Source organism: Plectropomus leopardus, chromosome 1 (assembly GCF_026936395.1).
Source record: "Plectropomus leopardus strain MGB_pleo_1.0 chromosome 1, ASM2693639v1, whole genome shotgun sequence".
Taxonomy (NCBI): domain Eukaryota; kingdom Metazoa; phylum Chordata; class Actinopteri; order Perciformes; family Serranidae; genus Plectropomus; species Plectropomus leopardus.
In genome coordinates this window covers 26,349,404-26,362,586 of record NC_142176.1, presented here as the reverse complement: position 1 = coordinate 26,362,586, position 13,183 = coordinate 26,349,404, and the positions used below count along the sequence as shown (strand labels likewise).

The 13,183-nt window shown below is 38.0% G+C and overlaps 1 protein-coding gene across 2 annotated transcripts in view; it reads left to right on the top strand.

Moving 5' to 3' along the window:
* The window catches only part of LOC121944114 (CUB and sushi domain-containing protein 1-like), a 464,794-nt gene that overhangs the window by 404,011 nt on the left and 47,600 nt on the right, over nt 1-13,183 (top strand). For both annotated transcript variants that reach the window (XM_088078923.1, XM_042487796.2), the window contains exons 52-57: nt 3,790-3,978; nt 4,094-4,279; nt 5,473-5,670; nt 7,167-7,340; nt 11,487-11,660; nt 11,970-12,143. In XM_088078923.1, coding sequence (XP_087935049.1) covers nt 3,790-3,978; nt 4,094-4,279; nt 5,473-5,670; nt 7,167-7,340; nt 11,487-11,660; nt 11,970-12,143 — 1,095 coding nt within the window. The remainder of the gene's footprint in view (nt 1-3,789; nt 3,979-4,093; nt 4,280-5,472; nt 5,671-7,166; nt 7,341-11,486; nt 11,661-11,969; nt 12,144-13,183) is intronic.

Here is a 13,183-nt window from a genome sequence, read left to right as displayed (position 1 = left end):
TGTTGAATTATTTTAACAAAAAACACAAGTTTATTTATTATTCATGAATGGTTAACTCAATAATATTAATGAATAGAGTGATGCCTTAAAAGACATTGCATATATATTTTGCACCAGATTTGTCATCAAGACTCAAAATGTCTGAAATATTTTCTGAAATAGTGTGTCGAAAACCTTTCTTAGATGAATATTCTGTGAACATAATCAATTGTACATATTATAAGCTGATCATCAAAATAAAATCTGGGGGCGCCCAGTGACTAAGTGGATAAAGCAGGCGCCCCTTGAATGAAGGCAGTGTCCTTGCCGCAGCGGCCTTGGCTTCGACTCGCCCTTTGCTGCATGTCGTCCCCACTCTCTTTCCCCCTTTCACACTATCAATCTGTCCTATCTAATAAAGGCTAAAATGCCAAAAAAGAATCTTTAAAAAAATCATAAAAATAAAGTCTGAACAGTTCCATGCTTAAACAGTATTTTCCCATTTAAACAGTTTCCTTTTCAATTTCCGGTGACAATCAGATCCACTGTCAATTCTAATGAATTCTAATGGAGCTATAAGTCTGTCATATAATATTTTGACATGTGAAAAAGGTGGCATGGCTTTACTGCAGTCCACTCTAGATGGTGTGAAACAGTGTGATTGGCTTATAGAAATTTAAACAAATAAGTTTGTGCATTTGAGTGGAGCCAGATGACAGAAATCATAGATTTAGACATCCTAGGAAAGTTATGTGCATTGGAATGGACGGGGGATCTGAACGGGTTAAAATGAAAATAAATGTGTATTACTTGCGCTCAGGCAAACAAGGAGATGAGTTACTCACCATGTCAAGAAATCTGTCAACTGTCTCCTGTGCTTTATCTCTGCTTTCACACACACCCTGCTGTGTTGAAAAATCTTCAGCTAATGTTGGCTGAAGTGATTTGTCTGTAATAGCATGAAAAACCAACCCCAACTCTTCCTTATAATGAAAATGAATTGATGCAGCAACGGTGTAGATACCTGAGCCATGATCATTTAGAAGACACTCCTAATTGGAGATGTTCTTTTTAATGCATTGGGCTAATTAAGAGCGAAAGAGAATTAGGAAATCCACTTTGTTAATTTGACAATTGTTTCAGATTGAGTGTATTATCTCTTTCTATCTGCAGGTTCTTGCCAACACTATGGTGTTCTGATCATTAGCTTTGTTCAGTTTGGGTTGTGAGGTTTTTCAGCCGCCCCTTAATCAAAGGTTTTAAACTTGTGAGTAATCTGTTAAAGACGACCACCAATTTCTCTTATAGAAAATACAATTTACAGTGACACTGATCCCGTTTGGACTTGTGAGGAGTGAGTCACAAGGTCATTCTCCTGGCTCTCTGTTCTGAAAAAAAAAGTGATGTATTTTAGTCTGTGGGTTATATCAGCACAATGGCCCGAAGTAATAGTATTGTCTTTTCCCCATGGTGTTGTATTGCCCTGACAACCATGGCTATATAGAGAACAAAAATTTATAGCTGAGACTTTTCACTTACCATACACTATTAATGCCCAGGTGGGCCGTATTTATAAGCACACCCTTCATATTATACACCTTGTACTGGATATGCATGTTTATCAGTGGAATATAACATGGACCTCTACTTTGAAGGGCTATTTCAGGTTTAAGACTCTTTTTAGGGTAATTGTAACAATTAAGTTTTTAGGGTTTTGGAGGGGAAAATACATCATGTCTGTATTGTTCATGTTATTCTTTACAGTGTCAATGCTTGCTTTCGAAATGACCTTGGAGGCATTGTTCTTAATTGTATCATGTTTTTATATCCACTGACCTTTCTAAAAGCTGTAATAGTTTTATTGCTTTTGCGTATGCTTCAGGGTAAATCACTTTGAAATTTCACTACTCTCTTTCTATCTCTCTTGCACTATCTACTGCATCATTTTGTGTTTTTTTGGGTCTGTTTTGTTTTCTTTTTTGCTGCTTGAATGTGCGTGTGGACTTTGGTCAAGCTGTGAATAATTCTAGGAGTCAACATGTTTTAAGTGGGCAATGGAACTGTAGTTGTATCAATAATACAATAAACAAACTGAGTCAGCTCTCCAAGATAATGTGTACTACCTAGCAAGAGATTGTGTACTATTAAGTTGCTGTGAGATGCAAATTCACTACTTCTAATCTATCTTTGAGCCTGACCGGGCAGCCTCCCTTCCTCTGGGCAGCTGCCTCTGACTAACACAGGCACACCCTGGGTCTGGGTCTGCAGATTCCTTTACAGGAGAGCAGTGTGAGAGTGAGGAGCGCTTTCACTGTGGCTGAATCTGGGGCCTGAAATGTCTGCAGTTGCACAAAAAAATCTCTGTTGACTGAGGGGTCTCCCACTGATTAATCGAATTTTCATCTTTCAGTGGCCAGCCTCAGTAAAAGCACCATAATACACTATACTGCAATGTAGTGTTTGTCATTCTTTGCCTCAACATTGTCCATTATCCTGCAGCTGATGGACAAATACTCAACAAACTCTCACTGCATTTCCAGTAAAGTGCATGCACTGAACATGTGCTTTCACACACACCAATAGATATATCCATGATGTACCTATTGTTTGGTGGTAATTTCTCTTCTCTCTTGAACATATCACCACTGGGATTAATAAAGTACTGTTCTGCATTTCCTTATTGTAACACAGATAAATATAGGTATGATGTGCCCTATGTTTTTTTCAAAGGTAATTTTTTAAAGATTTTTCTTAATGTAGGAATTGAAATTTCAATCTTTTCTGCAGACAGGGGAAGTAATTTCAACCCTCTGCAGTTTCAATAAAATTGTCAGTGCAATTCAGGATTAAACAACAGCTGTTCCTCTGATATGGAAGCCTTCAGATACAAATCTTATCCATGATGAGTTCATGTCCCTTTATTAGAATTATAAACATTCAGTAGTAAGTAACTTAGGGACTGGGCCTTCATCCCCTAACTGAATATTTCTGCGACTACAGAATGATCATAGTCGAGAGAAGTGTTATGATAAGATATAAAATTAGTGGTGCAGATAGAACAGATAGATTTTAGAGCAGATAGAGTGAGCAAAAGGGAGGCTGTATGTCTCACTGGGGAGAGAAAGACATAAGATGCTTCTTGGAAAGAAAGGTTTATAGATGAAAATGAAAATTTAAGCGACCCTGTTGTCCTGATTTGAGTGGGAGAGTCATTTCACCAGTGTGAAGCCAAAAGGGAGAAGAGCCAAGACCAGGTGGAGCACTGACCACATTGTACAGGGAGGGGAGAGCCAAGTGGTCCATTGTGGCATGTTGTGCCGCATGTTTAGATTGTTAACAATGCTCTCGCAGTTCTGCTTTTATATTCATTTTCAGGAACTTACTTGGAAAGGCTTCAGAATGAGTGCTTTGTTTACTACAAGTTTTTGAGTATTCTGTTTGTGTTGGTAGCATGTTCACTGGCTTTTGAATTGCTATCTGTCCCCTAACTCACTGAAACTGACACTAGCTAGGATGCCAGAAGGATTGTATAGCTGATATTTGATATTTTTTCCAAAATGTCTGGTAATCAGAGGATTAGGGCTATATTGTTTTCATACACACCTTTTTTCATAATTCAAATATATATATATATATATATATATATATATATATATATATATATATATATATATATATATATATGGTACTGACATTTAGTGTCTCTCCAGCTACTTATTTTCAGTACAGAAAATGAATGAAGTTTCCTGTGAAGTTAGAGCACAAAGAAATACTTCTCATTAAATATTCTTTGTCTCTCTGTCTCTCCAGCTGCCTACTGTAGCATTAATGACCCTCCAGTGAATGGTGGGGTGGTCAACCGAACAAAACTCCGTCCAGGTAGCAGACTTCAGTTCTATTGTAACCGTGGTTACCGCCTGATCGGCTCAAGTAATGCCACCTGCAGGCTTCACCCCAATGGGCTTTTCCAGTGGGATACACCACCACCTTTTTGTCAAGGTAATATTTTAACACATTCCTCACCATATAAAGTAATAATAATAAAAAGTTGACAAGCATAACAAACTTGCTTGATGTGGTTTTCCCCACATCACTTCTCTATGTGATTCGGCAGCTGTCTCGTGTGGCATCCCTCAGTCGCCGGGCAATGGCAGCTTTCATGCTAACCAGTACACCGTTGGTAGTCAGGTCACTTACCACTGTAACCATGGTTTCCACCTTGACCCTGGTGTTCAAATGGCAGCAACGTGTTTGGAGGACGGCAGCTGGAGTAATGCTGCCTCAGCCCCCAGATGTCTACGTAAGTATTTTTTTAACTATGATTTAAGGGCAGTCAAGAGTATGCATTAACAAAAAGAAAACTTTACTCAAGGTTTAGCTGTTTCCTTAGCTTTTCACCACATCTTGCACTGTTCCTCAGTTGACAGAGTGGAGTTTCCTCAGTTGTCATGGTTGTGATGCTGTCTCCATGACTTGACAGCTGAGGAAGACTATGAGATGCAGTTGATGCAGCTGAAAGAAAAAAAAACTGTTACTTAAAATCCATTTGCTTGCTTTCTGAAAACTAATGTTCCTGTGGTCAAGAGTGAAATTTCACATTTTATTCAGAAAATGTATGTCAGCATTTCAATTCTTGAAGCATCAGCTAGATATAATTGTAGGTTTTCATCATCTGTCATTTTAAATGACATATTATAGAGGTTCATTTAGTGTTGTATGTAAACTGAAACAGCCCATTTTCATTCCCAGGGTTTACAATACAGCTGCTTGGTCAGCATCCTCCAGCATCTGATTCAAAACATAAGGCACCCTTACGCGTTTGAATGAGACGCACCAGTTTTCAACTGACTCCACTGTAAACCCATTTGCTGCAATGATATATGTTTGTAGTATCATAAGCGAGAAAGTCAACATACAGAGGTGGTCAGGGTGGTAGATGCATCAAACAAACATAGAACTTTCACACAGGAGACCACCCTTTGACTTTTTTTAACTACATCACGTATATAATGTAATCAGTCATATGTCTAAAGTGACATACTCAATAACTTAATCACTAACTGAAGTTACATAACAAACGTATTGTAACTTATTTTAACCCAAACCATGTTTTAAAAAAATAAATAAATAAATAAATATTATTATTTTTTTAATCTAACCAAATTCTTTTGTTGCCAAACCTGAAGTAGTTTTGAAGACAAAACCTATATTTCAGATGCACACAGAAGTTTATTTTTGAAAGACACTATGCATGTAGCAAGCGGAATCTAACATACTGCCACTGAGCATCCAACACTGATGCTTGAAGGGTACCTAGACCATTGCAGTTTGACATGTAAGGCCACTGACCAAGCTGCCATATTTCACGCATTGGGAGTGAAAACATATTGACTGAAACCATATGGCAGTAAATAACTCATGTATAGGGACACAAATGAAGCTTGCAAACTTTGACTTAATTTAATGATAATTAGACTGCATTTTATTTTACAGCGATCCACTGCCCCAGCACTGAGGGCACCTTGTCAGATCACATGACCTCCCGCCTGCTCTCTGGTAGATTGGGAGAGTTTGGTTCTATGGTGATGCTGGAATGCTCAACGGGATACTATTTGGGTGTGGGGCATCGGACTCTTCGCTGCCTTGCCAACGGAACCTGGGAGGGGTCAGATGACATAGCTGCATGCAAGAGTAAGTATTAATACAAACATGAACACATCGTGAATATCATGTGCAAAAGAAATCTCCACTGCTAGTGTCAAACTGCCTGATCTCCTCCCCTATGAACAAGATAATAAAACTTCACCATGATATTATATTTTGTGTGCTTCTTCATCTCCCCCAGCACCCTGGATAACACATAACTTTATTTATGAGTCTATACAGGCTAAGAGCCCAGTATTTTATTGTGAGAGATTTTAAACTGAGTTGATAAACACATATTCACATATATAAAATGCTACACACTCCTTTGTACTCTAACGCTGTGATGTTAGTTACTGACAAATTGCATGGATGTGGGAGAAATGGTATATAAACCAAGGGATAAAAAAGAAACCTCACACACATACACGCACCTGCATGAGCAGGGAACACATGCACTCAAAAACACTATCAGAAGAATAAAACTGCATTGCAGTTGCTGCCACAGCCTGTCATGCAGGAGTTATCAAAACAGCACACCCACCCTGGTACAAGCAGTTAAGGAAACGTCAGAGAATGTTATTTCTCTGTGTGCCAAGAAAGCATGAGCTTTTCAGTTAGTTTAAGTGGAAGCATGACAGTGTGTAATACTGGCCACTACGGGTCTAGTAGGTTTGATAGCAGTAAAGGGGACAGCTTGAGAGGGAGTCACTTTCTGTGTGAGTGCTTGTGTTTATGCATTCCTACTACTACCTCTTTTTTAAATGAGTTACCAAGGGTGTCTTTACTGCTGCACATTGTTATGGGACGGTGCTAACTTTTTGAAACAGAATGCAGCCTGTGTTTCCTAAATGTGGGGTATATGTGAGCAATAGCGAAAGATTGTTTTTTCTAATAGTGTTACTAGGCAATGCGTCTTTGCTGTGTTTTACATGAAGGGAAGTTGTAAGAGAGCACTGAGACTTTGAAAACTTTCCAATAGGCTACAGAGTTTCTAACCATTGCATAATATATGGCACGCCAACAAAAAAGTGAAATGGGTACACTTGAAAAGTTTAACAAACGATTAAAAATTAAGAGCTATCTTACATTAAACCAGTGGTTTTATTTTCCACATTTTCAATTTACTTCTTCATTTTTTTTATGATCCAGTATTTGGGTTGACCTACCTAACACTGCAGCAGCTCCAGGGGATTTGGTATTATAACAGAAGTGTCTATTCTTCAGTTTGGCCAGTGGCTTGAAAACAGTGTCTCTTAGGATATTAAGGAAAAAAAGGATCTTTAATCTTCTGACCTTAATCTAATTCAGCTAGGTATTCTATTGAAAAACTCAATTTACAGTGTTTAAATTCAGGATGACTTATAGTGCCATTTTACTGACAGTAACATTATGAAGACTTGGCAACGTCATCCACTTAATACACAGATTTTTAAAAACATGAAATACAACAGAGCCAGTTGTCCCATGGTGTTGTGTTATAAATACATTTCCTGTGTCTTTCTGCAACAACATGATCTTTTCATCTTTATTTTATTATTTAGTCATCTCCTGTGGAGAACTTCCTTCTCCACCATTCGGGACCAAACTAGGGACGTTGACCACATTTGGAGCAACTGCAATCTTTATGTGTAACCATGGTTACACGCTGGTGGGGTCACATGTCAGAGAGTGCGGTGCCAACGGGCTGTGGAGTGGTTCAGAGACAAGATGTCTAGGTAAGGTCCAATAAATGTGAAAGAATGCACATTAGGGTGGGGAATCTCAACATACCTCACAGTTAGATTTTATTACAATTTGAGAAGAGAATTGAGATTATAAAACAATTACCAATGCTTCTCGATGAATCGAACCATTTTATTTCCATAAGTGATTCATTGTTCTCACTGTGTGATTAGTTGCTGCTTTAAAAACATAGCACACTGTTTTTGTTATCATCCATAATAAATTAACAGATGAATTTACTTGCAGACGGTGCAGCGCTTGTCTAGTTCCCTTTTCGCTTCAACTTCATAAAAGCCATGATGCTTCCATACCCTAGCTTTAAAACCAGGGTGTGCCTGTTGGATTGGATTGTATCCATCTGATCTTGCTCATGCTAACCCATTGTAGGATATTTATACCAGCATAGTGTCCACTGTTTGCATTCTGTAATGTGTCACCAGCAATAGTGTGCAATTCACGTATTGTTGAAGTATAAATGGTCTGCAACCTCTTTTTATTTTTTTAAAAGTTAACTGCATTAATGAATGAATTGATTAATTTTTTGGTAACTTATTATCTCCTGCCTGTATGATAACAACAAAACAAGGGGGCGGCGGAGTGCTCAGCTGTGTTTTCATTAACTCTATGAGAGCAGCATCTCTCTCCTTTAGCTCCAGGGAAAGCCAAGATGCTAAGCGGGCCGTGCGCAGGGTTCTTGAGGTCAACCAGATTGAGCATGAAGTTCTTTTGTTCACCACAGAGCTGGTCTAAGTTGGCCGTCTCTACAGTGTGTTGGTCAGCTGGTCTTGTTTGTTTACGTTACTGCTTACAGCTGCTCCACTCAGTTAACGTAAGTCTCTAGGTGATGACGTAGAAAGTATTCACAATATAGTTCAAATCATTTTGCAAATGTTTTTATTTAAACATTAAATTAAAGCATGCTTGCAACATCTGCCTTTTTTGAGGGTGAATTACTCAAGCAGTGCTAGTAAACTCTACTGTGTCTGCTCTGTAGACTGTTTGGACTGTGCAGGTGCTAAACTGTCCTCGCTGTTGAATTCTGTCTCTATAGTTCTGTCAACATCATGTTATAAAGTAACATTTGGATAATCAGTTATTGACATTTGTGAATCGATCCAGAATTATCCACATTCAAATGGCATTGCATCTAAAAATTAATTATCTTCCCCACCCCTTATGTACATTGTTTTATAACAATCTGATCAGTAATTAAAGTAAATTCAATAGAAAGAATCGTTAAAAACAAAAAAGAAAGGGCATTTTTATTGGGAGTGAATTGTAGTCAGTTAAAGGTTTGACTCATACAAGCCTTGGGATTCTTGAAAATTTATCAGCATTTCTGCATAAAATCCAACATGTGTGCTCAGTCAGACTAGTTGTATTTTGAATCCTATATAATACAGCACCCAGGGCCAAGACAGAGTCAGGCCAAAACGTTATCTGAAGAAAAAGGCATATACTGTATTGAGAATCATACTACTTGGCTGTCGTAAGCATTGGTATCACTGTACCTTGCACAACTTGTGTTAAAAGGGCCACGCTGTGCGCAGGATTCATGTCAATGTCTTTTTGTAAAGACTTAATTTCTAATGGAAATGTGGGAACGTATAAATTATAATTATAAGCTTCATTATTACATGGGATTGGTACGGGTGTCTAGGTAAGGTCCATGGAAATAAGACCGGTACAAAGTAAGATAAACTATGCACATGCCTCAGTAACTCAAATGATCTACTACTCAGACATTTTATTACTTAATACATTAAGGGCTTGATTTAGATCTTCAGTAAGCACTGACCAGAGATGATTAATCCTGGTTTTACATACACCCTCTACCCCAGTGATTCAGCTCTCAAGTTACATGCCTGAATAAGAAGCCTCATGCAGGTTGCACTTTTTATGTGATGAATGTATAAATCAAGGCATGCCAAACTTCACATTATTATTCAATGTTAACATGGATGGGCAAAATCAGTCTAAAAGTAGCTATAAGAAGAGTTTAAATTTGAGGTCACTAAATCACAATTTAAACTGTGCTTAACTACAATTTTGAAGTATTTCTTGAATACAGTGGTCCCTCGTTTATCGGGGGAGTTACGTTCTAAAAATAACCCGCAATAGGCGAAATCCGCGAAGTAGTCAGCTTTATTTTTTACAATAATACAATAATACAATTTACAATTTTTTTAATTATAGATGTTTTAAATCTGTAAAACCCGTCACTACACACTTTATACACTTTTCTAGGACAGGCATTATCATCATAACATAACACATCAACACAAACACAAAGTTCAAACCTTCTTAGAAAAATAAGTCCAGTATTATAGAATAAAACCAAAGATCAAAACCTGTTTTCAGGCCCAAACATTTGTTTGAGAAATAAAAATATAAACGTTTTCCTATAAATACTTATGATGGCTTTTAGAACTAACGAATTTAATTTTAAAGTTCAACCTACGAGGTTGGACACATAAGAAATTATTAATAGTGACTCACGAGTATTTCACATTTCCTTCGACCGTGCCTAGCAATCGAAGATTTATGTAAATTTGGCAAGCTGAACGCATTCTGTACTGTACAGGAGACAGGGCACGGGAGATTGATTGACAATGGTTTACAGTCCCTTAGCCAATCAGGATGCAGAACACAATGCGCTGTAAAAAAAAAAAAAAAAAGCATGCAAAATTGCACTAAAAAAAATCTGCAAAACTGCGAGGCCGCGAAAGGTGAACCGCGTTATAGCGAGGGACCACTTCCATTCCATTTTCTGCTTCTTTATACATACTTCACTACATCTCAAAGGTAAATATGATACTTTTTACTGTTATCTTTATTCAATTTTTTATATATTATTTATTTAAACTACTAGTTAATTTGTATTTTGCACTAATAATCTAAATTTGCAAATACATCGTGCAAATACAATATGTTACTTTGTGCTGACAGTCATTCTTAACGTATGTTTTAAATGTGGACCCCAGGAAGATTAGCTGATTCCAACAAATACACAAAAACAGGTGATAAACACATTAATGCATCAATAAGTACAATAATTCAGTAATATAATTTTATATGTTATTCTGAATGGGGCCAAGTTGCATAATGAATACTTTTACTTTTGGTACTTTAAGTACATTATGAAGCTCATTTTTTATGTTATTAGCTCCACAATCCTCTTGCGGAATGTGTTCATAATTCATTGAAAAAATGTATCTATTTACAGTAAGGTTTGGAAAGGCTACAATTTACATTGTATAACTTGCATAATTTTTATTTCTTGTGTATTTAGGAGGCACAAATTTTAGGAAAAAAAGAAGAAGAAATCGAACTTTGCTTCAGTAGAACCCTAAAATATTGCTGCTATAAACAGTTTTGTATTCATGATAAAAAAAACTTTTATATCTGGCGAATTCCTAGTGGATTTATAATATCAGATATTGGGGATAATGATTTTGAGTAGATGGTGTTAAAAAAGTGGTAGAAATACCTGCATTACATCAACAGTATTCTTACATGAGTTTTGCAAACTAATCAGTGTCCTAGATGTTTGTTTTCACAGCATGAATAATAATCTAAGAAAGCCTATTATCTGTAAAGAATTTGAGGAAAAAAAAACTGTATTTAATGCCAAATACATAAAAATGACTGGGCATCAGATATAGACATGATTGATAGATAGATATAGACAGATATAGACGTGATTGGTCTCTCAGCAGTTAAAATGGTATTGAATGCAATTTAATAATTCTCCTCTCAAGATGCAATACTGCAATTTGGGTACTCAAGTTTGTACAAATCATGAAAGGATGCGGTACTTCAGGGCCACTTAAAGAACGCAGAACAATCGTGTTAACATGCTGATTTTAATAGACATGAGTGCAGTCACGGAGCTGAGCTCTCTTTGGATATTGATTTGTAGATGCACTTATGACATCACTCTCCCCGACATGTAGAAGTTTAAGTGTTGAGACAACTCCCATACATTGTTTGGCAGTCTAAATGTTGGGACAGTGAGCTAGACTAAGTGTTTGAAGTTGCAGCTAGCACCAGCACTTATGATTTTAAAGCCAAGTACAGTGAACATTAATGGTTTTCCTTATACTACATTAATCCCTATCATTCTGTCTTCCCTTTAGCTGGTCACTGTGACTCTCCAGATCCAATAGTCAATGGGCACATTAGTGGAGATGGCTCTAGTTACCGTGACACTGTGGTGTACCAGTGCATGTTAGGATATCGTCTAATCGGCACATCAGTCAGGATCTGTCAGCAAGACCATCGGTGGTCTGGAACAACACCCGTCTGTGTCCGTAAGTCTTTCATGATCACCAAAAACATTGTAGTGCATCTGTATTGTATGATGATTCATTGCTCTTTCAGTTAATATGAAAAGCTAAAAATACTTTACTATGAGATAAATCCATTTAACACAGGAGTCTTGAAAGAAATTACATTTTAAGAACATTGTGGGCCTTTCAGTGACTATCTCTGCAGCATCTATATGTTCCAACAAAAAACTGACAATATAAAAAAAAATCAAGTGGGAAAAAACACAATGCAGCATATAATACTTTTTCCACACCTCAAATTTCTCATCCTCCTTCTCTGTACTCCCTCAGCTATCACTTGTGGTCACCCTGGCAACCCAGGCAACGGGCGGACCAATGGCAGCGAGTTCAACCTAAATGATGTTGTCAACTTCACTTGTAACAGAGGTTACATTCTCAGTGGAAACGCTCGTGCTCAGTGCCGACTCAATGGACAATGGAGCAGCCCCCTACCTGTCTGCAAAGGTCACAAACACGAATATGAACACAGTTACAGACTTACAGTATACCCATGCACTTCCCTGTAAATGCTTTACTTGAATCAGCTCCTCATATTAGAGTGCATACGTCACACAATGACCAGTGAATATTTTTATATTGACAACTGCAGTGGACGTTTCCAGTGCCTTCACCTTTGTTTTCACTTTCGAATGATTTGATTTAGATAGCAGTTTTACTGACTTTGCCATTTCCTAAGATCGTCCTTGGCAATTGAAATATCCTCCCAACGAAATGGAATGATGGCCACAGTGGGTTTTCCTCTAAAGTCATGGATGGTCAGCATGTATTCAGTTTTATTTGGCCCGATTTGCTTCTGGCTACAGTATGTCAACTGGAACATTTTTGGCCAAATCTGCTGCCAGCTGACTGTAAAATGAAGAACTGAATGATTTTAGTGTAAACACACACTTACTGTAGCATTGAGCTGTATTCAGCCACAATCAGAGTTGTGTCTCTAAATAGAGTAACAAAATCACACGTGGGCACACACAGCTGGGTACATGTCCAGAGACACGTTCTTCTCCTCTGCTAACCATGCGTGATCGTTAGACTACAAGCCTCCCCAGACCTCTGGTTGTGTTAACAGTTATGATATACTAAAACACGCACACACAGGCATTTTGCACAGCCATGAGAGCAGATCGATTCAGCATAGTGGTTCACATGGGTTTTCCATTGAGGGGATTCGTCCTCGCTTGCTTGCTTTCTCCATCTCCCTCACTTTTTCTGTCTTATCCTTCACTCCCTCTCTCTCCCTCCCAGCAGCAGCTGTCAATTATGAGACTGAAACTTTCTTTGTTCCCACAGGGTGCCAGACACACACACACACACACACATATCCATGTCCCCCATGGACTTGAATTTGAGTGAATGTCAGTCTCCCCTGTGGAAAATAAAACTCCACTCTTATTGGACTGGCATCCACCCAGAGAGCAGAGCAGAGTAGAAGGGACGAGAGGAGAGAGGAGAGAACAAAGAACTCCAGAAAACAGAGCGGGAATATA